The sequence below is a fragment of the Oncorhynchus nerka genome, linkage group LG3 (assembly GCF_034236695.1).
Source record: "Oncorhynchus nerka isolate Pitt River linkage group LG3, Oner_Uvic_2.0, whole genome shotgun sequence".
In the NCBI taxonomy this organism is placed as follows: Eukaryota; Metazoa; Chordata; class Actinopteri; order Salmoniformes; family Salmonidae; genus Oncorhynchus; species Oncorhynchus nerka.
Genome location: NC_088398.1, coordinates 46,631,530 through 46,656,532, shown reverse-complemented (window position 1 = coordinate 46,656,532; position 25,003 = coordinate 46,631,530). Strand labels below are relative to the sequence as shown.

General features: G+C 43.8%; 1 protein-coding gene across 1 annotated transcript in view; it reads left to right on the top strand.

The window, feature by feature from the left end:
- Positions 1–25,003, top strand: part of pde11a (phosphodiesterase 11a) — a 59,726-nt gene that overhangs the window by 13,564 nt on the left and 21,159 nt on the right. The window contains exons 6-10 of the mRNA XM_029634199.2: positions 1,396–1,528; positions 6,705–6,780; positions 9,075–9,142; positions 9,299–9,391; positions 23,364–23,414. Of these exons, the coding sequence (XP_029490059.1) occupies positions 1,396–1,528; positions 6,705–6,780; positions 9,075–9,142; positions 9,299–9,391; positions 23,364–23,414 (421 nt within the window). The remainder of the gene's footprint in view (positions 1–1,395; positions 1,529–6,704; positions 6,781–9,074; positions 9,143–9,298; positions 9,392–23,363; positions 23,415–25,003) is intronic.

Sequence of the window (25,003 nt, the reverse complement as noted above, 5' to 3'; positions counted from 1 at the left end):
TTTCTCTGTGGAACTTCTTCGAAAAGGGGAAGAAAATGTGGAGATTAAATATGGCGGAAGTAATATTGGGGATTGTAAATGCGGAAGGCCATGTTGTAGGAGTCCTCGTTAATTGGGGTTTGGAGCTTCTCTCCCCCGCGAGGCAGGGGAAGGGCTGGAAGTGGAGGGGCTGGAGACAATGTGGGTTGTTTATGGATGGAAAAACCTCACCAAAAGGATGACAAATTATCCTCCAGTCCGGTGCAGGCTACAACAGACATGCCCACTTCAAGGCTGCAATGATAACTACTGCAGTAATTAAAAAAAGCATCTTAGCATAATGATATAGTAATCAGTGAAATGTCAGGCTGCATGGCTGGCCAGTTCAGCCTTTTCTGACAGGAGACGCATAACCTTTGATTTGTGTTGCCCTTATCATGTGAAGTGCACACTGCTCTCCCATAATGGCAGACAAATGACCATAGCCTGATTCCAAGTTATAAAGTAAACAGAAATGATCACCAAGTTCAAAGGAATATGTGTTTATGATGCTATTCCAAAAGGTTATTTTTGCGTAGGGGATTGTGCAAGATTTATGTGTTTAATTAAGTGAATAAATCTGACGTCAAAGGCGTAGGCTTTTTAAAGCACCTGGGAAATTCTATACCCTCGGGGAGAATAATTTTGAGGTACTGTGTGCTTCCATTGCTGGTTCTCTGGCTGCACCTAACGGGAGGCAGAAGAAGCTAGAGAAGTGATCACACTACTGAGGTTTAGTCCCTGCTGCGTGTGTGTGGGTTTTACATCTACATGGGGGAGATATCCGAGAGATTTCAGAGGACACAGTGTCTCTATGTGTATCTTTAAAGTTCCTTGTCAATAAACAAGTATGTACAGTATGGTGTCGTTAGGGGGAAAGGCACAGGAGGCGCTAGCTGAGAAATATGCTATGGATGCACCCTAACCTGAATGCGAAGCCTGTGTCGAGGAAGGAGTCAATTCTCCCGCAGTGTGGGTGTCTACTGGGGAGGAAGACAATCCCACAATTAACTTTTCATTACTTCAGAAGGTGCTGGAGAGCCTTATTGATATCCATGAGACATTCATTAAATACAAATCATGGCGAAAAGGGAAACAACAACAGCGGACGTGCATGTGCCTGAGTTTGAGATGTTAAAAAGGAATCCCTTTTCTAAGAGGATAATGATGACGGTTATTGATGGTCAAAGACCAAACCAACCAAACAAACGGTTGAACAACATGATCCGACCCACAATGGAAGATTCGTCCTCTCAGTGAACAAGCATGTGACTATGGTCCTTCTCCTCCTCTTCTCCACTGCATGTCAATAATTACAACGACCCAAATATTGAACTTTCTCTCTTCTCTTCCCTCCACGTCCGGGTGTCCCTGTAGTTTTAAAGACAGCATGGAGAAGTCCTCCTACTCTGATTGGCTCATCAACAACAGTATAGCAGAGTTGGTAGCGTCCACTGGTCTGCCCGTCAACATCAGTGATGCCTACCAGGATCCCCGGTTTGACGCAGAGGTAAAATCATCTCCTCTGGAGCTACATTCGTTTTTCAACCACTCCACAAATTTCTTGTTAACAAACTATAGTTTTGGCAAGTCGGTTAGGACATCTACTTTGTGCATGACACAAGTCATTTTTCCAACAATTGTTTACAGACAGATTATTTCACTTATAATTCACTGTATCACAATTCCAGTGGGTCAGACGTTTACATACACTAAGTTGACTGTGTCTTTTAAACAGCTTGGAAAATTCCAGAAAATTATGTCATGGCATTAGAAGCTTCTCATAGGCTAATTGACTTAATTTGCGTCAATTGGAGGTGTACCTGTGGATGTATTTCAAGGACTACCTTCAAACTCAGTGCCTCTTTGCTTGACATCAAGGGAAAATAAAAATAAACCAGCCAAGACCTCAGAAAAAAAATTGTAGACCTCCACAAGTCTGGTTCATCCTTGGGAGCAATTTCCAAATGCCTGAAGGTACCACATTCATCTGTATAAACAATAGTACGCAGGTATAAACACCATGGGACCACGCAGCCGTCATACCGCTCAGGAAGGAGACGTGTTCTGTCTCCTAGAGATTAATGTACCTTGGTGCAAAAAGTGCACATCAATCCCAGAACAACAGCAAAGGACCTTGTGAAGATGCTGGAGGAAAGGCACAAAAGTATCTATATCCACAGTAAAACGAGTCCTAAATCGACATAACCTGAAAGGCCGCTCAGCAAGGAAGAAGCCACTGCTCCAGAACTGCCATAAAAAAGCCAGACTACGGTTTGCAACTGCACATGGGGACAAAGATCGTACTTTTTGGAGAAATGTCCTCTGGTCTGATGAAACAAAAATATAACTGTTTGGCCATAATGACCATTGTTAGGTTTGGAGGAAAAAGAGGGAGGCTTGCAAGCCGAAGAACACCATCCCAACCGTGAAGCACGGTGGTGGCAGCATCGTGTTGTGGGGGTGCTTTGCTGCAGGAGGGACTGGTGCACTTCACAAAATAGATGGCTTCATGAGGATGGAACATTATGTGGATATATTGAAGCAACATCTCAAGACATCAGTTAAAGCTTGGTCGCAAATGGGTCTTCCAAATGGACAATGAGCACAAGCATACTTCCAAAGTTTGGGGTCATGGCTTAAGGACAACAAAGTCAAGGTATTGGAGTGGCCATCGCAAAGCCCTGACCTCAATCCTATAGAAAATTTGTGGGCAGAACTGAAAAAGCGTGTGCGAGCAAAGAGGTCTACAAACCTGACTCAGTTACATCAGCTCTGTCAGGAGTAATGGGCCAAAATTCACCTAACCTATTGTGGGAAGCTTGTGGAAGGCTACCCAGAACGTTTGACCCAAGTTAAACAATTTAAAGGCAATGCTACCAAATGCTAATCGAGTGTATGTAAACCTCTGACACACTGGGAATGTGATGAAAGAAATAAAAGCTGAAATAAATCATTCTCTCTACTATTATTCTGACATTTTACATTCTTAAAATGGAGTGGTGATCCTAACTGACCAAAGACAGGGAATTGTTACTAGGATTAAATGTCAGGAATTGTGAAAACTGAGTTTAAATGTATTTGGCAAAGGTGTATGTAAACTTCCGACTTCAACTGTACTGTATACAGTGCCTTCAGAAAGTATTCAGACCCTTTGACTTTTTCCACATTTTGTTAGGTTACAGCCTTATTCTAATATTGATTATTGTTTTTTCCCCTCATCAATCTACACACAACATAATGACAAAGCAAAAATAGTTTTGTAGAAATGTTTTGCAAATGTATATATATATATCAAATCTATATATCACATTACATAAGTATTCAGACCCTTTACTCAGTGCTGTATTGAAGGGCCTTTGGCAGCGATTACAGCCTTGAGGTATTCTCAGGTATGATGCTACAAGCTTGGCGCACCTGTATTTGGGGAGTTTCTCCCATTCTTCTCTGCAGATCCTCTCAAGGTCTGTCAGGTTGGATGGGGAGCGTTGCTGCACAGCTATTTTCAGGTCTCTCCAGAAATGTTCGATCGAGTTCAAGTCCAGACTCTGTCTGGGCCACTCAAGGACATTCAGAGACTTGTCCCGAAGCCACTCCTGTGTTGTCTTGGCTGTGTGCTTAGGGTCTATTGGAAAATGAACCTTCGCCCCAGTCTGAGGTCCTGAGCACTCTGGAGCAGGTTATCATTAAGGATCTCTCTGTACTTTGCTCCGTTCATCTTTGCCTCGATCCTAACTAGTCTCCCAGTCCCTGCCACTGAAAACATCCCCACAGCATTGTGCTTCCACCACCGTGCTTCACCGTAGGGATTGTGCCAGGTTTCCTCCAGATGTGACGCTTGGCATTCAAAGAATCTTGTTTCTTGTCGTCTGAGAGTGCTTTAGGTGCCTTTTGGCAAACTCCAAGCGGGCTATCATGTGCCTTTTACTGAGGAGTGGCTTCTGTCTGGCGGAGTGCTGCAGAGATGGTTGTCCTTCTGGAAGGTTCTCCCATCTTCACAGACAAACTCTAGAGCTCTGTCAGAGTGACCATCGGGTTCTTGGTCACCTCCCTTACCAAGGCCCTTCTCCCCTGATTGCTAAGTTTGGCCTGGCAGTCAGCTCTAGGAAGGGTCTTGGTGAATCCCAGCTTCTTCCATTTAAGAATGATGGAGGCCACTGTGTTCTTGGGGACCTTCAATGCTGCAAAAATGTTTTGGTACTCCCCAGATCTGTGCCTCGACACAATCCTGTCTCGGATTGCTCTACGGACAATTCCTTCTACCTCATGCCATGGTTTTTGCTCTGACATGCACTGTCAACTGTGGGACCTTATATAGACAGGTGTGGCCTTTCCAATTTAATTTACCACAGGTGGACTCCAATCAAGTTTTAGAAACATCTCAAGGATGATCAATGGAAACAGTATGCACCTGAGATCAATTTCTAGTCTCATAGCAAAGGGTCTGAATACCTATGTAAATAAGGTATTTCTGTTTTTTATATTTAATAAATGTGCAAAACAAATGTAAACCTGTTTTTGCTTTATCATTATTGGGTATTTGTGTGTGGATTGCTGAGGATTTTTTCTCTCCATTTAATACATTTTAGAATAAGGCTGTAACGTAACAAAATGTGGAATACGTGAAGGGGTCTGAATACTTTCCGAAGGCACTGTATGTACCATGTTTAGGTGCTTACTGTACAGTATATACATTTACTGTATGTATTTGAATGGTAACCGAAACCATTCAGCAGCTATTTTTATTGGTTCAAATCGGAGAAGCTAGCCTCATAAAAGACCAAAACAATACTACAGCTTTGCTCGCTGTCACATGATTATGAATTATATATGATAATATCCGTTTGATATGGCTCCGAGGCTTTTCTGTCTGATGTTTGAGTTCCGATCTCAACGGTTGATCTTCACGTGATAATAATGGTCGATAAAATGCAACCAACGGTGCCCCTGTTTTTGGGATTGTATTGAAAATGATTATGTACGATCCATAGTGAACCTTGTACCTATGCAGAGTTGAAATACTGCTGAAAGAATGCATGCGTTACATTCTCTACAGTGCCTTCAGAAAGTATTCACACCCCTTGACTTTTTCCACTTGTTGTGTTACAGCATACACACAATACCACGTGGGATTGAATCAACAACATTGTAGTTACTCCACAATTCTAACCTAACTGACACACAATACCACATAATGTGAAAGTGTAATTATGTTTTTCAACATTTTTACAAGTTAATACAACATTTAAAGCTGAAATATCTTGAGTCAAGTATTCAAGCCCTTTGCTATGGCAAGCCTAAATAGGTTTAGGAGTAAATATGTGCTTAACAAGTCTCATAATAAGTTGCATGGACTCACTCCGTGTACAATAATAGTGTTTAACATGATTTTTGAATGACTACCTTATCTCTTTACCCCACACATACAATTATCGGTAAGGTCTCTCAGTCCAACAGTGAATTTTAAACACAGATGCAACCACAAACACCAGGAATGTTTTCTAATACCTTGCAAAGAAGGGGTACCTATTGGTAGATAAAAAATAAGATGGTGTATCAATACACCCAGTCAATACAAAGATAAAGACGTCCTTCCTAACTCAGTTGCCGGAGAGGAAGGAAACCACTCAGGGATTTCACCATGAGGCCAATGGTGACTTTAATACAGTTACAGAGTATAATGGCTGTGATAGGAGAAAACTGAGGATGAATCAACAACATTGCAGTTACTCCACAATTCTAATCTAACTAACAGAGTGAAAAGAAGGAAGCTTGTACAGAATACACATATTCCAAAGCATGCTTTCTGTTTGCACTATAGTAATACCACAAAACATGTGGTGAAGCAATTCACTTTTTGTCCTCAATACAAAGTATTATGTTTGTGGCAAATCCATTACAACACAATGCTGAGTACCACTCCAGATATTTTCAAGCATACTGATGGCTGCATCATGTTATGGCTATGCTTGTCATCTTTAAGGACTGGGAAGTTTTTCAGGGTAAAAAAAAAAGAAACGGAATGGCACTAAGCACAGGCAAAGAACCTAGAGGGAAACCTGGTTCAGTCTGTTTTCTACCAAACACTGGGAGATTAATTCACCTTCCAGCAGGAAAATAACCTAAAACACAATGCCAAATCTACACTGGAGTTGCTTACCAAGAAGACAGTGAATGAACATGAGTGGCCGAGTTACAGTTTAGACTTAAATCGGCTTGAATATCTAGGGCAAGACCTGAAAATGGTTGCATAGCTATGATCAACAACCAATTTGACAGAGCTTGAAGAATTTTGAGAAGAATAATGGGCAGATGTTGCTCAATCCAGGTGTGGAAAGCTCTCAGAGCTCTTAGAGATGACTCACAGCTGTAATCGCTGCCAAAGGTGCTTCTACAATGTATTGACTCAGGGGTGTGAATACTTATGTAAATTAGATAGTTCTGTATTTCATAAATTTGCAAACATTTCTAAAAACATGTTCTCACTTTGTCATGATGAGGTATTGTGTGTAGATGGGTGAGATTTTAAATATATATATATAATAAATTTGGAACAAAACCAAATGTAGATGAAGGGGTATGAATACTTTCTGAAGGCACCGTATGTCTCTCAAGGATACAGTTTACATGTCTAATAAATCCTAACAGCCCAGTTTCAGCTCCAGTCTCTTTTCTCTTTCATTTAGGCAGATCAGTTCTCCGGCTTCCACATTCGTTCAGTGCTTTGTGTACCTATTTGGAACAGCAACCATCAAATCATTGGTAAATTCTCAAATTGTCCTTTTTTTCACAGACTTCTTTTGATAGTCAGTTGTGCCATTACATGTCCGTTGATAAATCTGTGTTGACAGATGTCAAAACTAAGACATAATCCAGCAGTCAAGCTTAAAGTGATTTTAATAATGAAGAGGAACATCAACAAACCAACGTACATGATGTCCCAAACCTCCGATAACCTCAGATTGTCACTGTGTCTTGTTTGGAGAATCCAGAGAGGATACTCCGCCTGTAGCATTTAGATGCTAAATTAAAGGGGCGATCTAGGATTGATACATCCATTTCTGGACTTTTAAATTAATGATATATAGCCATTGATTCTTGAAGAATATAATGCATTAATGTCTATTACCCTTAGTTCAACTGTTTAAATCCATCGCAACCCTAAGCTTGTTTTACTCCATTGCTTGTGAACACTGTAATTGCAAACAAACACTTTATAGCTTCAAAACATGGTTAAAACTGTCATTTGAATTCCACGGATGATCAGTCCTTGCATCCATAGCTCCATCTTATGAATTTGACTGGTTACATTTCTCCTGCCCTGTCTTTTAGCTGTTTACCGAAAAAGTGGAAAGGTGACGTTTTGTGATTCCCAGATTGCCCTTTTAAAGCAGTGTAGCCTGATTAAAGCCAAGCCTTCATATCAGTCAGTTCTCACAGAGGAGGAGTCCCCTCCCTAGTCCTGGCTGCTCCACCATGCAGTGTTCTGTGCTCCTCAACCACCCCAAGGTCCTCACCACTCTGATACATCATTGATCTACAGTCTGATGTTGGTGCTGGATATTGCAAGGAGAGGCAATGCTAGCAGCTAGACTCAGGCCCACAGAGATCTGACTTGGGAAGTCATTAGTTTTGTTTCTGAGCAAAGTGATCAGCAGCATGGCTGCCAGGGAAAGCACTGCTACAGACGGTCAGTCGCGACCACAGATCATTGTGGGTGGGTATGTGTGCATGTGTGTGCGTGCAAGCAAGCATTGTGTGTGTGTGTGTGTGTGTGTGTGTATGCATGTACATGTGTGTACATGCATGTGTGTGTGCTTGTGGAGGTTGGGAGGGGGATGGAAGAATAAGAGACAGAGGGAGCAGGAGAGAGGGGTGGGTGGGCGTGTGCGTGCGTGCGTGCAAGCAAACATTGTGTGTGTGTGTGCATGGAGGTTGGGAGGGGAAGAGGGAGCAGGAGAGAGGGGTGGGTGGGTGTGTGTGTGCGTGCAAGCATTGTGTGTGTGTGTGTGTGTGCGCGTGTGTGCGTGCATGCGTGCGTATGGAGGTTGGGAGGGGGATAAGAGAGAGAGTGAGCAGGAGAGAGAATAATGTGTGTGTGGGAGGAAACTATCAGGATCTGGACTGAAAGCCATTATAAAGCCATTATAAAGCACAACAGCAGCAGAGAAATGATCAAGTCAAAGATCTGTTTATTCAGAAGGTAGATATCCTCCTGCCACGTACCGAGGTTATGATATAACAGTATAGAGGAAAAAGGCCTTGGGCTAGATTGTTACATCACTGTTATCTCAATGCTCTTCTAAATAGGTTGTAAAAATATGATTCCATCTTCAGTGATATTGACAGCACCCCAGTAACCTACGGTACAACCCATAGAGACATACTGTAGAACGTACAATGACCTCTCCAGAGACTCAATGCTAACTTGAATATCTGCTTGTTAGCATAATTTCTCTCGGGTGATAGAAGACGATTCTCTATCAACTAACAATTAGCCTTATCAGCAAAGTCCTGGGTTTTTAATTAGTAGATAAACGGAGGAGAGCAGCCTGTCTTTGCTTGCTGGCGTGCCTCCAAACGAGGGGACTTGTATTTGAAATAAAAGATCAAAGGATACACAGTGTTCCATTGTTGCCATCGACATGACCTCCAACCTTACATTACAACAGGCTTAGACACTTTAATTACTCAGGTCAACAACACTACTGTTTCCTGTTTCTTACTCCTTCTTCTAGGAAATACAGTGATATGAGTCCACGCAAAAACAACAGTGTAGAAGCATTGCATATTGCACTGAAAAGTGATAGCAGAAAATGCCTTGTTTTATCAATGACTTTAATGAATGTGTGGGTGTGATTTCCTCCTGCTAATTGGGGTTGTGGGAGCGGAACTAGTGTGTGTATGACAGCCCAGTCAATGGTAGCCCAGCCCTAATGAACTAGTGTCAGATAAAATGATGGCTCTCAGGAATGGCCGTTGTCTCAGAAAGAGGAGGGCTTTAGCCTGGTCTGCGTCTGTGGTAGTGTCAGTGATCCTGATGTCTGTTGTTGCAGGTGTGGCTCAGGTGCTCAACAGGCTGGATGGTAACCAGTTTGATGATGCAGACCAGAGACTGTTCGAGGTAGGACTTTTGTTTTGCGTGGTGTGCGTAGGTGCTGCATGTGTGTGCGTATGTGTGTGTGTGAACAAGTTGTTTGTCTGTTATGACGTCAAACATGTCTCCCTGTTTCGGTGTGCCGTGACCTTGGGAGTGTAACAGCAGTGTGGTGTGTTTCAGGCCTTTGTGATCTTCTGTGGCCTTGGCATCAACAACACCATCATGTACGACCAGGTGAAGAAGTCCTGGGCCAAACAGTCCGTGGCTCTCGACGTAAGCACCAATGTTCATTCCTTTTTATAGCACTTAAAGGGGGTCTGAACGCACCAATTCTGCATGTGTTTTTCTGCTGCTCCTTAAGAAAAATATGATTTGTATCTTGGGGGTGTGGTTTGATGTGCCTGTGTTATATTCGCTTATCGTACCCTGGAAGTTACTGTTGGTTGTCACTCTTGAGACACCATAGCAACCACACAGCCACCACCACTTCCTCAAAATAGTCAGAACTAATTTAAGATAAATCAAAAAATCTGTTATTAATTTTGAGGTTTTTGCAGAGGAGGTCTTAGTCACCCAATTGTACATCTAGCTAAGGTGTTTGGTGCAGTATTTCTCAAGTTAAAACATTTGCATGAAAAACAAGTCAGTGCGCTTTAGAGAGTAAATCGAGCCAGCTGCTGCTGGTTGTGCTCAGGACTGATTTCTGAGAACATGTCTACTACTTCATTAGCAGCAATCTGTCAAACTATTTTAAATAAAGCACAAGCTAGACACTGTTTATCAGTCCCGAAAATCACTAGCTAGCTAGCTGATTTCCATCTCTGTGTTTGTCAATGAAGCTAGCTAGTAGTAGCTAGCAGGCACATTAGGCAGGCAGGCCAGTTTAGCTAAATCAGAAAAAAATTCTCGCATGGAATAGCTTTCATTTCTCAGAACAAGAATAGACTGATGAGTTTCAGAAGAAATGTCTTTGTTTCTGGCCATTTCATGCCTGTGATTGAACCCACAAATGCTGATGCTCCAGATACTCATCTAGTCTAAAGAAGGCCAGTTTTATTGCTTCTTTAATCAGGACAACAGTTTTCAGCTGTGCTAACATAATTGCAAAAGGTTTTTCTAATCAATTTGCCTTTTAAAATGATAAACTTGGATTAGCTAACACAATTTGCCATTGGAACACAGGAGTGATGGTTGCTCATAATGGGCCTCTGTACGCCTATGTAGATATTCCATTAAAAACCAGCCATTTGCAGCTACAATAGTCATTTACAACATTAACAATGTCTACACTGTATTTCTGATCAATTTGATGTTATTTTAATGGACAAAAAATGTGCTTCTTTCAAAAACATTTCTAAGTGACCCCAAACTTTGGAACGGTAGTGTATGTCACGCCTGCTCCCACTCCCCCTCTCTGGCACTCGAGGGCGTCAGGCTGCCATTCGTTACGCACACATGTCACCATCATTACGCGCATTGGCGTGTTATTGGACTCACCTGGACCCCTTCACTTTCTTGATTGCCCCCTCTATATCTGTCTGTTCCTCAGTTTGATACATGAGTCAGCATTAATGTCGCTTTGTTTCCCCTATCCAGACGCTGTCTGTGTTTTGTTTCTTGTCCGTTATTTATTAAATGTTCACTCCCTGTACTTGCTTCTCGTCTCCCAGTGTCTGTCCTGACCGTATGTTGATATCAATGTTGGGAGTTTTTTTCGTTTTTTGTTTTGGTTGGTGATGTTGAGTGCAGCTGCCGAAGGAACCGGGGATGCCTCAGCTGGCTCGTCTAGCTTCCATGCCTTAGCTGGCTCGAGAGGTTTTCTTGCCTCAGCAGGCTCCCATCCCACGTCATGCTTCAGCCGGCTCGTCAGGCTCCCATGCCTCAGCAGGCTCCCATCCCACGTCATGCTTCAGCCGGCTCGTCAGGCTCCCATGCCTCAGCCGGCTCGGCAGGCTCCCGCGCCTCAGCAGGCTCGGCAGGCTCCCATCCCACGTCATGCCTCAGCCGGCTCGTCGGGCTCCGGCCCATCAGGCTCGCCCAGGTGGGATGCCTGGGGGGGGTACTACTGTCACGCCGGGGCTGCCCATCATTACGTACACCTGTCACCATCATTATGTGCATCAGCACTTCATTGGACTCACCTGGACTCCTTCACTTTGTTGATTGCCCCTTCTATATCTGTCTGTTCCCTCAGAGTCATCCCGTGTCAGCATTAATGTTGTTATGTTTCCCCTGTCCAGACGCTGTCCGTGTTTTGTTTCTTGTCTGTTATTGATTAAATGTTCACTCCCTGTACTTGCTTCTCGTCTCCCAGCGTCTGTCCTTACAACATAGGCTGTTTTCAACAGTTGTTTTTTGCGTGCAGTTGCTCTTTAAACAAAATATATTGTGGCAGTGGTATCCTGAATGGTTTCTCGTTAAATCATATTTTATTGTGTATAATGACCAAAATTACAGCAGGATTGATATTTGAATGAATGAATGAATTTGGTCTACGTTTAGTCTATCCAATTTGGTTCCAGTAGTAGATGTCCAGTATGGATATTGGGATACTGTGCTGTTGTTTTAGTGTGGCAACACATTTGGGTGGGCAGTTGGCCTACTAAAATGGACTGTACTGCAGGGCTCTGGTGTATGGTGCTCTCACTGTGGCTGAGAGTGGGGTCTGACTCAGACAGTCCACTGACACCATCAGGAAAGCTCTCCCATGCTGGCTACAGTGCCACTCTCATTTTCTCTTTTCTTCCCTTCTTCTCTTTCCTCTCTGTCCTGGTTTCCTCTCTCCCACTCTCCCTTTCTCTTCTCTTCCCGTCTTCTCTTTCCTGGTTTCCTCTCTCCCACTCTCCCTTTCTCTTCTACTCTTTCCTCTCTGTCCTGGTTTCCTCTCTCCCACTCTCCCTTTCTCTTCTCTTCCCGTCTTCTCTTTCCTGGTTTCCTCTCTCCCACTCTCCCTTTCCTCTCTGTCCTGGTTTCCTCTCTCCCACTCTCCCTTTCTCTTCTACTAATTCATCTCTGTCCTGGTTTCTCTCCCACTCTCATTTTCTCTTCTCTTCCCTTCTTCTCTTTCCTCTCTGTCCTGGTTTCCTCTCTCCCACTCTCCTTTTCTCTTCTTTTCCTCTCTGTCCTGGTTTCCTCTCTCCCACTCTCCTTTTCTCTTCTCTTCCCTTCTTCTCTTTCCTCTCTGTCCTGGTTTCCTCTCTCCCACTCTCCTTTTCTCTTCTCTTTCCTCTCTGTCCTGGTTTCCTCTCTCCCACTCTCCTTTTCTCTTCTCTTCCCTTCTTCTCTTTCCTCTCTGTCCTGGTTTCCTCTCTCCCACTCTCCTTTTCTCTTCTCTTCCCTCTCTGTCCTGGTTTCCTCTCTCCCACTCTCCCTTTCTCTTCTCTTCCCTTCTACTCTTTCCTCTCTGTCCTGGTTTCCTCTCTCCCACTCTCCCTTTCTCTTCTACTCGTTCCTCTCTGTCCTGGTTTCCTCTCTCCCACTCTCATTTTCTCTGTCTGGTTTCCTCTCTTCTCCTTTTCTCTTCTCTTTCCTCTCTGTCCTGGTTTCCTCTCCCCCACTCTCCTTTTCTCTTCTCTTTCCTCTCTGTCCTGGTTTCCTCTCTCCCACTCTCCTTTTCTCTTCTCTTCCCTTCTTCTCTTTCCTCTCTGTCCTGGTTTCCTCTCTCCCACTCTCACTTTCTCTTCTCTTCCCTTCTTCCTCTCTGTCTGGTTTCCTCTCTCCCACTCTCATTTTCTTTGTCCTGGTTTCCTCTCTCCCACTCTCCTTTTCTTTCTCCTGGTTTCCCTCTCTGTCCCTCTCTCCCTCTTCTCTTCTACTCTTCCTCTGTCCTGGTTTCCTCTCTCCCACTCTCCTTTTCTCTTCTCTTTCCTCTCTGTCCTGGTTTCCTCTCTCCCACTCTCCTTTTCTTTCTCTTCTTCTCTTTCCTCTCTGTCCTGGTTTCCTCTCTCCCACTCTCCTTTTCTCTTCTCTTCCCTTCTTCTCTTTCCTCTCTGTCCTGGTTTCCTCTCTCCCACTCTCCCTTTCTCTTCTACTCTTTCCTCTCTGTCCTGGTTTCCTCTCTCCCTCTCTTTCTCTTCTCTTTCCCTTCTTCTCTTTCCTCTCTGTCCTGGTTTCCTCTCTCCCACTCTCCTTTCTCTTCTCTTTCCTCTCTGTCCTGGTTTCTCTCTCCACTCTCCTTTTCTCTTCTCTTCCCTTCTTCTCTTTCTCTCTGTCCTGGTTTCCTCTCTCCCACTCTCCTTTTCTCTTCTCTTTCCTCTCTGTCCTGGTTTCCTCTCTCCCACTCTCCTTTTCTCTTCTCTTCCCTTCTTCTTTCCTCTCTGTCCTGGTTTCTCTCCCCTCTCCTTTTCTCTTCTCTTCCCTCTCTGTCCTGGTTTCCTCTCTCCCACTCTCCCTTTCTCTTTCCTTCTACTCTTTCTCTCTGTCCTGGTTTCCTCTCTCCCACTCTCATTTTCTCTGTCCTGGTTTCCTCTCTCCCACTCTCCTTTTCTCTTCTCTTTCCTCTCTGTCCTGGTTTCTCTCTCCCACTCTCCTTTCTCTTCTCTTCCCTTCTTCTCTTCCCTCTCTGTCCTGGTTTCCTCTCTCCCACTCTCCTTTCTCTTCTCTTCAATTCTACTCTTTCCTCTCTGTCCTGGTTTCCTCTCTCCCACTCTCATTTTCTCTGTCCTGGTTTCCTCTCTCCCACTCTCCTTTTCTCTTTCTTTCCTCTCTGTCCTGGTTTCCTCTCTCCCACTCTCCTTTTCTCTTCTCTTCCCTTCTTCTCTTTCCTCTCTGTCCGGTTTCCTCTCTCCCACTCTCCCTTTCTCTTCTACTCATTCCTCTCTGTCCTGGTTTCCTCTCTCCCTCTCATTTTCTCTGTCCTGGTTTCCTCTCTCCCACTCTCCTTTCTCTTCTCTTTCCTCTCTGTCCTGGTTTCCTCTCTCCCACTCTCCTTTTCTCTTCTCTTTCCTCTCTGTCCTGGTTTCCTCTCTCCCACTCTCCTTTTCTCTTCTCTTCCCTTCTTCTCTTTCCTCTCTGTCCTGGTTTCCTCTCTCCCACTCTCCCTTTCTCTTCTTTCCCGTCTTCTCTTTCCTGGTTTCCTCTCTCCCACTCTCCTTTCTCTCTGTCCTGGTTTCCTCTCTCCCACTCTCCTTTCTCTTCTACTAATTCATCTCTGTCCTGGTTTCCTCTCTCCCACTCTCATTTTCTCTCTCTTCCCTTCTTCTCTTTCCTCTCTGTCCTGGTTTCCTCTCTCCCACTCTCCTTTTCTCTTCTCTTTCCTCTCTGTCCTGGTTTCCTCTCTCCCTCCTTTTCTCTTCTCTTCCCTTCTTCTCTTTCCTCTCTGTCCTGGTTTCCTCTCTCCCACTCTCCTTTTCTCTTCTCTTTCCTCTCTGTCCTGGTTTCCTCTCTCCCACTCTCCTTTTCTCTTCTCTTCCCTTCTTCTCTTTCCTCTCTGTCCTGGTTTCCTCTCTCCCACTCTCCTTTTCTCTTCTCTTCCCTCTCTGTCCTGGTTCTCTCTCCCACTCTCCTTTCTCTTCTCTTCCCTTCTACTCTTTCCTCTCTGTCCTGGTTTCCTCTCTCCCACTCTCCCTTTCTCTTCTACTCGTTCCTCTCTGTCCTGGTTTCCTCTCTCCCACTCTCATTTTCTCTGTCCTGGTTTCCTCTCTCCCACTCTCCTTTTCTCTTCTCTTTCCTCTCTGTCCTGGTTTCCTCTCCCCACTCTCCTTTTCTCTTCTCTTTCCTCTCTGTCCTGGTTTCCTCTCTCCCACTCTCCTTTCTCTTCTCTTCCCTTCTTCTCTTTCCTCTCTGTCCTGGTTTCCTCTCTCCCACTCTCACTTTCTCTTCTCTTCCCTTCTTCTTTCCTCTCTGTCCTGGTTTCCTCTCTCCCACTCTCATTTTCTTTGTCCTGGTTTCCTCTCTCCCACTCTCCCTTTCTCTTCTCTTCCCTTCTACTCTTTCCTCTCTGTCCTGGTTTCCTCTCTCCCACTCTCCCTTTCTCTTCTACTCGTTCCTCTCTGTCCTGGTTTCCTCTCTCCCACTCTCATTTTCTCTGTCCTGGTTTCCTCTCTCCCACTCTCCTTTTCTCTTCTCTTTCCTCTCTGTCCTGGTTTCCTCTCTCCCACTCTCCTTTTCTCTTCTCTTCCCTTCTTCTCTTTCCTCTCTGTCCGGGTTTCCTCTCTCCCACTCTCCCTTTCTCTTCTCTTCCCTTCTACTCTTTCCTCTCTGTCCTGGTTTCCTCTCTCCCACTCTCCCTTTCTCTTCTACTCTTTCCTCTCTGTCCTGGTTTCCTCTCTCCCACTCTCATTTCTCTTCTCTTCCCTTCTTCTCTTTCCTCTCTGTCCTGGTTTCCTCTCTCCCACTCTCCTTTTCTCTTCTCTTTCCTCTCTGTCCTGGTTTCCTCTCTCCCACTCTCCTTTTCTCTTCTCTTCCCTTCTTCTCTTTCCTCTCTGTCCTGGTTTCCTCTCTCCCACTCTCCTTTTCTCTTCTCTTTCCTCTCTGTCCTGGTTTCCTCTCTCCCACTCTCCTTTTCTCTTCTCTTCCCTTCTTCTCTTTCCTCTCTGTCCTGGTTTCCTCTCTCCCACTCTCCTTTTCTCTTCTCTTCCTTCTTCTCTTTCCTCTCTGTCCTGGTTTCCTCTCTCCCACTCTCCCTTTCTCTTCTCTTCCCGTCTTCTCTTTCCTCTCTGTCCTGGTTTCCTCTCTCCCACTCTCATTTTCTCTGTCCTGGTTTCCTCTCTCCCACTCTCCTTTTCTCTTCTCTTTCCTCTCTGTCCTGGTTTCCTCTCTCCCACTCTCCTTTTCTCTTCTCTTCCCTTCTTCTCTTTCCTCTCTGTCCGGGTTTCCTCTCTCCCACTCTCCCTTTCTCTTCTACTCATTCCTCTCTGTCCTGGTTTCCTCTCTCCCACTCTCATTTTCTCTGTCCTGGTTTCTCTCTCCCACTTTTTCTCTTCTCTTTCCTCTCTGTCCTGGTTTCCTCTCTCCCACTCTCCTTTTCTCTTCTCTTTCCTCTCTGTCCTGGTTTCCTCTCTCCCACTCTCCTTTTCTCTTCTCTTCCCTTCTTCTCTTTCCTCTCTGTCCTGGTTTCCTCTCTCCCACTCTCCCTTTCTCTTCTCTTCCCGTCTTCTCTTTCCTGGTTTCCTCTCTCCCACTCTCCCTTTCCTCTCTGTCCTGGTTTCCTCTCTCCCACTCTCCCTTTCTCTTCTACTAATTCATCTCTGTCCTGGTTTCCTCTCTCCCACTCTCATTTTCTCTTCTCTTCCCTTCTTCTCTTTCCTCTCTGTCCTGGTTTCCTCTCTCCCACTCTCCTTTTCTCTTCTCTTTCCTCTCTGTCCTGGTTTCCTCTCTCCCACTCTCCTTTTCTCTTCTCTTCTTCTTCTCTTTCCTCTCTGTCCTGGTTTCCTCTCCCCACTCTCCTTTTCTCTTCTCTTTCCTCTCTGTCCTGGTTTCCTCTCTCCCACTCTCCTTTTCTCTTCTCTTCTTCCTTCTTCTCTTTCCTCTCTGTCCTGGTTTCTCTCTCCCACTCTCCTTTCTCTTCTCTTCCCTCTCTGTCCTGGTTTCCTCTCTCCCACTCTCCCTTTCTCTTCTCTTCCCTTCTACTCTTTCCTCTCTGTCCTGGTTTCCTCTCTCCCACTCTCCCTTTCTCTTCTACTCGTTCCTCTCTGTCCTGGTTTCCTCTCTCCCACTCTCATTTTCTCTGTCCTGGTTTCCTCTCTCCCACTCTCCTTTTCTCTTCTCTTTCCTCTCTGTCCTGGTTTCCTCTCTCCCACTCTCCTTTTCTCTTCTCTTTCCTCTCTGTCCTGGTTTCCTCTCTCCCACTCTCCTTTTCTCTTCTCTTCCCTTCTTCTCTTTCCTCTCTGTCCTGGTTTCCTCTCTCCCACTCTCACTTTCTCTTCTCTTCCCTTCTACTCTTTCCTCTCTGTCCTGGTTTCCTCTCTCCCACTCTCATTTTCTTTGTCCTGGTTTCCTCTCTCCCACTCTCCCTTTCTCTTCTCTTCCCTTCTACTCTTTCCTCTCTGTCCTGGTTTCCTCTCTCCCACTCTCATTTTCTCTGTCCTGGTTTCCTCTCTCCCACTCTCCTTTTCTCTTCTCTTTCCTCTCTGTCCTGGTTTCCTCTCTCCCACTCTCCTTTTCTCTTCTCTTCCCTTCTTCTCTTTCCTCTCTGTCCTGGTTTCCTCTCTCCCACTCTCCTTTTCTCTTCTCTTCCCTCTCTGTCCTGGTTTCCTCTCTCCCACTCTCCCTTTCTCTTCTCTTCCCTTCTACTCTTTCCTCTCTGTCCTGGTTTCCTCTCTCCCACTCTCATTTTCTCTGTCCTGGTTTCCTCTCTCCCACTCTCCTTTTCTCTTCTCTTTCCTCTCTGTCCTGGTTTCCTCTCTCCCACTCTCCTTTTCTCTTCTCTTCCCTTCTTCTCTTTCCTCTCTGTCCGGGTTTCCTCTCTCCCACTCTCCCTTTCTCTTCTACTCATTCCTCTCTGTCCTGGTTTCCTCTCTCCCACTCTCATTTTCTCTGTCCTGGTTTCCTCTCTCCCACTCTCCTTTTCTCTTCTCTTTCCTCTCTGTCCTGGTTTCCTCTCTCCCACTCTCCTTTTCTCTTCTCTTTCCTCTCTGTCCTGGTTTCCTCTCTCCCACTCTCCTTTTCTCTTCTCTTCCCTTCTTCTCTTTCCTCTCTGTCCTGGTTTCCTCTCTCCCGCTCTCCCTTTCTCTTCTCTTCCCTTCTACTCTTTCCTCTCTGTCCTGGTTTCCTCTCTCCCACTCATTTTCTCTGTCCTGGTTTCCTCTCTCCCACTCTCCCTTTCTCTTCTCTTCCCTTCTACTCTTTCCTCTCTGTCCTGGTTTCCTCTCTCCCACTCTCCCTTTCTCTTCTACTCGTTCCTCTCTGTCCTGGTTTCCTCTCTCCCACTCTCATTTTCTCTGTCCTGGTTTCCTCTCTCCCACTCTCCTTTTCTCTTCTCTTTCCTCTCTGTCCTGGTTTCCTCTCTCCCACTCTCCTTTTCTCTTCTCTTTCCTCTCTGTCCTGGTTTCCTCTCTCCCACTCTCATTTTCTCTTCTCTTTCCTCTCTGTTCTGGTTTCCTCTCTTCCACTCTCCTTTTCTCTGTCCTGGTTTCCTCTCTCACACTCTCTTTTTCTCTCTTCTATTATAGTGGACTCAGTGCCTCCTTTTATTTAATTTATTTAAACCTTTATTTAACTAGGCAAGTCAGTTAATAACAACAAATTCTTATTTTACAATGACGGCCTATCCCGGCCAAACCCTCCCCTAACCCAGACGACGCTGGGCCAATTGTGCACCGCCCTATGGGAATCCCGATCACGGGCCGGTTGTGATACAGCCCGGGATCGAACCAGGGACTATAGCGACGCCTCTACCACTGTGATGCAGTGCCTTAGTCCGCTGCACCACTCAGGAGCTTTTAGTGTCATAGTTCTCCATCATATTTCTACATCAGTGAGCATCAATGGATCCCTGTTTGTAGTCTGCACTCCACAAAGGGTCATATTGATTATGAAAGAGAGATCGTGAAAAGCAATCCCTTATCTGATCAATAATAAGGCATGCAACACTGATCAGCTTCTTCTATGCTTTTTGCGGGAGAGAGGACAGTGCTCTCAAGTGGGCTGTGCAGGTCGCCTCGTTGTTGGGGACAAGGCGACAGGAAGGAAGCCTGGGATAGAGCATAGTGAAGAGCGGCATAGGAAGGAATGGCTATGGGGAAAATACGAGCGTGGAGATGCATTGCCTCTGGCAGCAATGAATAAACATGAGCTCTCTTGATCAAATAAGGAACTGCAAGGCTGCTGCGCAAGGTATTTCTCCTAGGAGATGGAGGGAGCAAAGGGAATGACATCGGGGCTGACATCTCTGTTCCCCCAGCATTCCTCAGCATGGAGGGTTCAGAGCTTTAGGGTCAGATCACCATTTATTGTGGGGAGGATCTGAATAAATGGGTTGGATGGATGGCTTCGATAGTCCAACAATCGAATTACAAGTCATTCATATGCTAATAATCCAAATATTTTGCTTAAAAAGATCTTGCACTGCTACCCTCAGCATTCACTATTCTTATAGGAGGTCAGAACAAGAAATGGAACCCAAATGGATCCTTTCTGTGTGTGGAAAGAAATATTCTGATGCATGGATACACCTACAGGCGGGAACGACAGACTGCAAAATAAGTCCTCCTGCAAGTGCACTGAATATGATGTTTTCAAATGGTGAGGTCGCATAACCCTCACCGATGGGGTTATCTCCAAGTTATCTGAAGAACACAAGAAAGACAATGTTTCCCATAGGTATGTCTTGTTTGTTGTTTAACAAAGTAATGGCCATCTTCTTCTTATGATTACAGCATGCCCAAGGCCAATAACATGGTTGCTAATCTTCTTCTATCTTTTTTTTCTTTCTTTCAGAATTTATGGAAGTGCTATGATGCTGTCCTGCAAGACTTGGTGGAGACCAACAACAGAGTGGAGGGCTGGCATCGTAAAATGTAGGCAACTCTTGGCCCATAGAGGCATTGCAATGACAGCAGCAAAGAGGTGAAATGAGAAGGGAGCAGCAACTTACTGGCGTTCCACCGCCATGGCAACGACCCCGCTACCGCAAGCAACAGAAGGGTCTGAAGTCACCGGTTGAGGAGTATACGACTCAATAGCTGGAGTCTTCCCCGAACACAAAAATGAGCACCTAGCCTACTTGGACACTTGTTCGTGACACTTATCAATTTCAAACCTTTCAACAGCTCCAAAATCCTTATCAGACCAGAACACAAAGCACATTCTTGGACGATTTGTTCATGAACTTGTTTTTACGGAAGAGCATTGTTATGTAACCTACTCTTATTTTTGGCTTTCTTGAAATAAATATTTTAGGCCCACTTGTTTTTGCCCATTCATTTTTTGTATTTTGCTAAGCCTTTTATAGTGAATGGTTGGTGCTAATGGATGGTGTAAAAACAAGATAAAACTAAATCCATACTTTGAAACCAAAATACATTGTAGAGACTAGATACAGGCCTTCAGCCTTTATGTAACAATATGAACTAATTTATATACAATATTCTGCCCATATGAACTAATGTATATAGGCCTAGCCTACAATATTCTGCCCATATGAACTAATGTATATAGGCCTAGCCTTAATATTCTGCCCATATGAACTAATGTATATAGGCCTAGCCTACAATATTCTGCCCATATGAACTCATGTATATAGGCCTAGCCTTAATATTCTGCCCATATGAACTAATGTATATAGGTCTAGCCTACAATATTCTGCCCATATGAACTAATGTATATAGGTCTAGCCTACAATATTCTGTCCATATGAACTAATGTATATAGGTCTAGCCTACAATATTCTGCCCATATGAACTAATGTATATAGGTCTAGCCTACAATATTCTGCCCATATGAACTAATGTATATAGGTCTAGCCTACAATATTCTGCCCATATGAACTAATGTATATAGGTCTAGCCTACAATATTCTGCCCATATGAACTAATGTATATACAACATTTGTAGCCATATGTGACTTAATGAATAGCAGTAAACATGCAGTGCCTGCCCATATGAACCATGGTACCTTATAGATTCTACAATATTTATAGCCATTCATAATTTAATGAAAAGCAGTAAACATTGTTTGGCATGATTTAATAACAGACTCATAAACAGAATAGGCTACAGCTCACTTCACAGCTTCCCCTGTGCTTCACAGCTTCCCCTGTGCTTCACAGCTTCCCCCTGTTCTTCACAGCTTCCCCTGTGCTTCACAGCTTCCCCTGTGCTTCACAGCTTTCCCGGGAAACTCTGTGTATTGTAGCCTCACCCGGGCGAAAGATCAACTTCTTCTGCAGTGTTTGCGGTAAAATATTGTATGTTGCGGTGGTGCAACATGTAAGTGTAGAACTGTCTGTTAAAGCTTACTTACTACAAGCGCTATGCAGACACAAGACAGAGTGTTGCAATGTCGTTTTTCGTCACACAAGGGGCTGAAATAGCTGAAAACCGAGACAGTCGTGGGGGCAGTGTTGTCACTTGGTTCCTGATCTGATATATAGGCTGTGTGAAATGGTAGCACCTGCTGGAGCCAACTAGCTAGCCATGTGCTTCTTTTTCTCCCTGACCAAAACATGAAGGCTTTTCTTTCTTCCTATCATACAGTACATTTGATTATTTCACATGGAGATGTCGGAAGCTAAAAAGGCTGGCTAACAGGCTAAAGCCCACTAGCCAGGCTGCCAGCTAGCTACTATCTAATATTTTAAATAACTAACCCAAGATTGACCACAGCCTGTTGTTTCCAATGGGAGCAAATTAATCATAGTGGGCAGAGCCAAGCACGAGCTAGCGAGATCCTACTGGCTCGTTCTAGCATGTATTTGCACATTTCTGTTAGGGACTCCCTACTCTGTGAAGTCTACAAAACGTAGTCCACTATGTTCGCAACTGATTCTAGTTTAGGGAACAGAAAACGATATTGGGATCAAATGTTTCTTTTTTTGTGTGGTATTTTGGGGGTATTTTAAATGTTTCAAACGATACAAAACATACAAAAGACAACATACAGAGGAACACAATCATCAATGACATCACACCTGCCTAGACCCACCTGTTCTCACACCTATCTCCAGTGCCTGCACTACTCTCTGTCAAATGTTTCATCGATGAGAAACTTAGCAGAATGTTGACCAAAATCCATCACCCTCCATCTTCTCCCACTTCCAGCCACTGGGCTTCCGCTCATCACCATATTTGGTGGTGAGTGGAAATGCCAACCGGTGAAACATCTGCCTCATTGTTCTATCTATGCTACTATTAGCAAAGGAATGCGACTCTTCTTTATTTTTCACAAAATGAAAAGACAAAAATTTAATATTTTGCTATCACCCCCTTGTGAACGGAAGTGAGACTGGCGAGGACATCATGTTCTCAAAAGGTGTCCGCTACTCCAGAAATCAGACTCCACCCTATGTGCACGCAGGCACATAGATCAACGGCGTGAAGCTTGTAGTAACTGTTGTGGAAATTCCCCACTAAGGACTCAAACTCAATGTAAATGAATCAATCTTTAGTATCACGGTGGGAGAAGTTCACAAACTCAATCCAAGCTTGATCAAAACTCTGAAGCGGCCGTTCCCTTTCAGTTCTCTTCTACTGCTACACAAACAACATATAAGCATGATTTACATTATTCATTATTCATCATTAACATTGGTTCTGACTGACACCTCACAAGGCTTTTTCTCTCAATGCTGGGACCTTGAAACTGAGATACTCCTTTTGGTTCCCAGAACAGTGTTCTGGGCGTGCTGCCAATTGGTCTGAGGAGGAGGTCACAGTCCCTGCACAAACCAAGATAGAGTGAGAGGAGATGCTGTTTTACAATTCAAGGCTTAGCTCATCAGACAATAACATGTTCCCTCACATAACCTTTAGAGCAGATTGAGGTGTTCAGTCATTGACACCAATGGTTTTTCCTATTTGGTCCACAGGCATAGCTTAGCAGAAGTGCCCCATAAATAACCTTTGTTAAAGTCCTTTTAAGACCTATTAAGTATTACTGACTATGACTGTCCTAAGTGTAGTGAGCATGACTTGATATCTATAGCCAGTGTTATGAATATGAAATACTGTATGTAAAATATACTGTATGTGCTTCCAGTGGTGTAAAGTACTTAGGTAAAAATACTTTAAAGTACTACTTAAGTAGTTTTTTTTGTGGTATCTGTACTTTACTATTTATTTATTTTTTACAACTTTTACTTTTCTACAATCCTGAAGAAAATGATATACTTTTGACTCAATACATTTTCCCTGACACCCAAAAGTACTTACATTTTGAATGCTTAGCAGGACAGGAAAGTGGTCCAATTCATGCACGCATCAAGAGAACATCCCTGGGCATCCCTACTGCCTCTGATCTGTCGGACTCACTAAACACAAATGCTTCGTTCGTAAATTATGTCTGAGTGTTGGAGTGTCCCCCTGGCTATTAATAAATAAATACAAATAAGAAAATTGTGCCGTCTGGTTTGCTTAATTTAAGTAATTATAAATTATTAATACTTTTACTTTTGATACTTAAGTACAGTATATTTGAGCAATTACATTGACTTTTGATACTAATAATAAATACTTTTAGACTTTTACATAATTCATATTTTACTAGGTGACTTTTACTTGAGTCATTTTCTATTGAGGTATCTTTACTTTTACTCAAGTATGACAATCGGGTACTTTTTTCACCACTGTGTTCTCTATTCTTTTGCAGGTTCTGTCATACCATGCAACCTGTTCCAAGACTGAGGTCGACAAATTCAAGGTATTAGGTCTTATTCTTATATGAGAGAGAAAGTGTGTGTGTGTGTGTGTGTGTGTGTGTGTGTGTGTTGTTAGAAATGTCTGATACAACATACTTTGGTGATATTATCATAAACCTACTGCTTACCCCTTAAAAATGTAGTTTTTTTGTGTGCATGGTGTGCTATTAGCGTGCTAACACTCATTGAGACAGACTGGTAGAATAGCTAGCATCACTATAGCTATAGCATTCACTGGTTGAAGTTGAAGTAACTTTTGAGTGTAATGGAGTTGACTGGTGACTTTGACATGAATATATATCAATATATATCATTCACAACAATGGTACTGGAGCTATAATACAGTTATAATTTAATGTTATTACTTGAATTATTTTGCTATAATTGGGCAACTCAACAGGCTGGTTGAGATGTTTGTGATGCATTATCTATTAAAGCTTAAGTAAAGCAAACAAACATTCTTCATTTATGGCTTATACTGATGCTAAATAAACATATTTTGCAGAATAATAATAATATTATATATACCGAACAAAAGACTGTGAATTGTGGGGAAAACCCCACTTGTAGTTCATCGCCCAGAGTAATATGTTTTTTTCAATTAAGAAATAACTTTCGGAATGAAGCTTTGGCACGCATTACCTTCCAATGTAAAATGAGAAATCATTAATGGTACTACATGATAGGAATAGATTGATGGCTTCTCCTCACGGACCTCATTTTCCAATTGCTTCGCTGGACTGCAGTGTGGTGCAAGGCAGCGTGCTGTATATACAGGCCGGGGCAGTACTCCTTCAAGTCCCACATGAAAACAACTAATTGTGGTATTTGGAATGAATTAGTCAATCAATAGCCAATCACTTTCATTGCATTATTTAGACAGTAATAGAGCGTGCCTCTGGAACCAATCCGAGAGAAGAAAAAAAAAACATTCTCAGAACTGTGTGATGTGTTAAATGTCTTTCTTGCTCTTTGATATGGGGCTTGTCCCGGTGGCCATTAGCACTGAGCATCAGCCGTGCAATGTGACATCTGTCAGATCTCCAGCCCCCTCACCACATGCAGGCACAGCACAGTGCTCAGCAGCACCCATCCTGTCTTTTCCCCGTTTCATAACTGGCCTACATACAGAACCTCAGTAAACACACTCTACCCCAGATTCCAGAGAATTGTAAATGTCACCGGTGGGGGAAAAAAAACTTGGCTAGAATTCATAACCTAAGGCGCTGAATTAGCCCGACGCACCTGCTGACCTGAAAGACAAACGGTTCCTAGAAAAGGTGGGCTTTCCTGGCTGCTCTGCTGTGTTCTCTTGGTGGAAGTGAGGCTGGATGGTACTTCTGCTGTGTCCTCTACCCGCAGCCCCAGGGATTGGGGAAGGAGAACAGCAACACCTTCATATTCTGAGATGTTACCTTATCCCCCTTAGAAAGAAAGACCAATGGCACATGTAATCCAATAAGACAACAACTTCAATTCTCAGTCTTTCTGAACCATTATGCTTTGGTTTTCATTCATGTGGATTGAAGTCTTGGGATAATTAAATAGGTTTAGTGGTGTTTCTGTGTTAGTATTATAGGTTAAATATAGA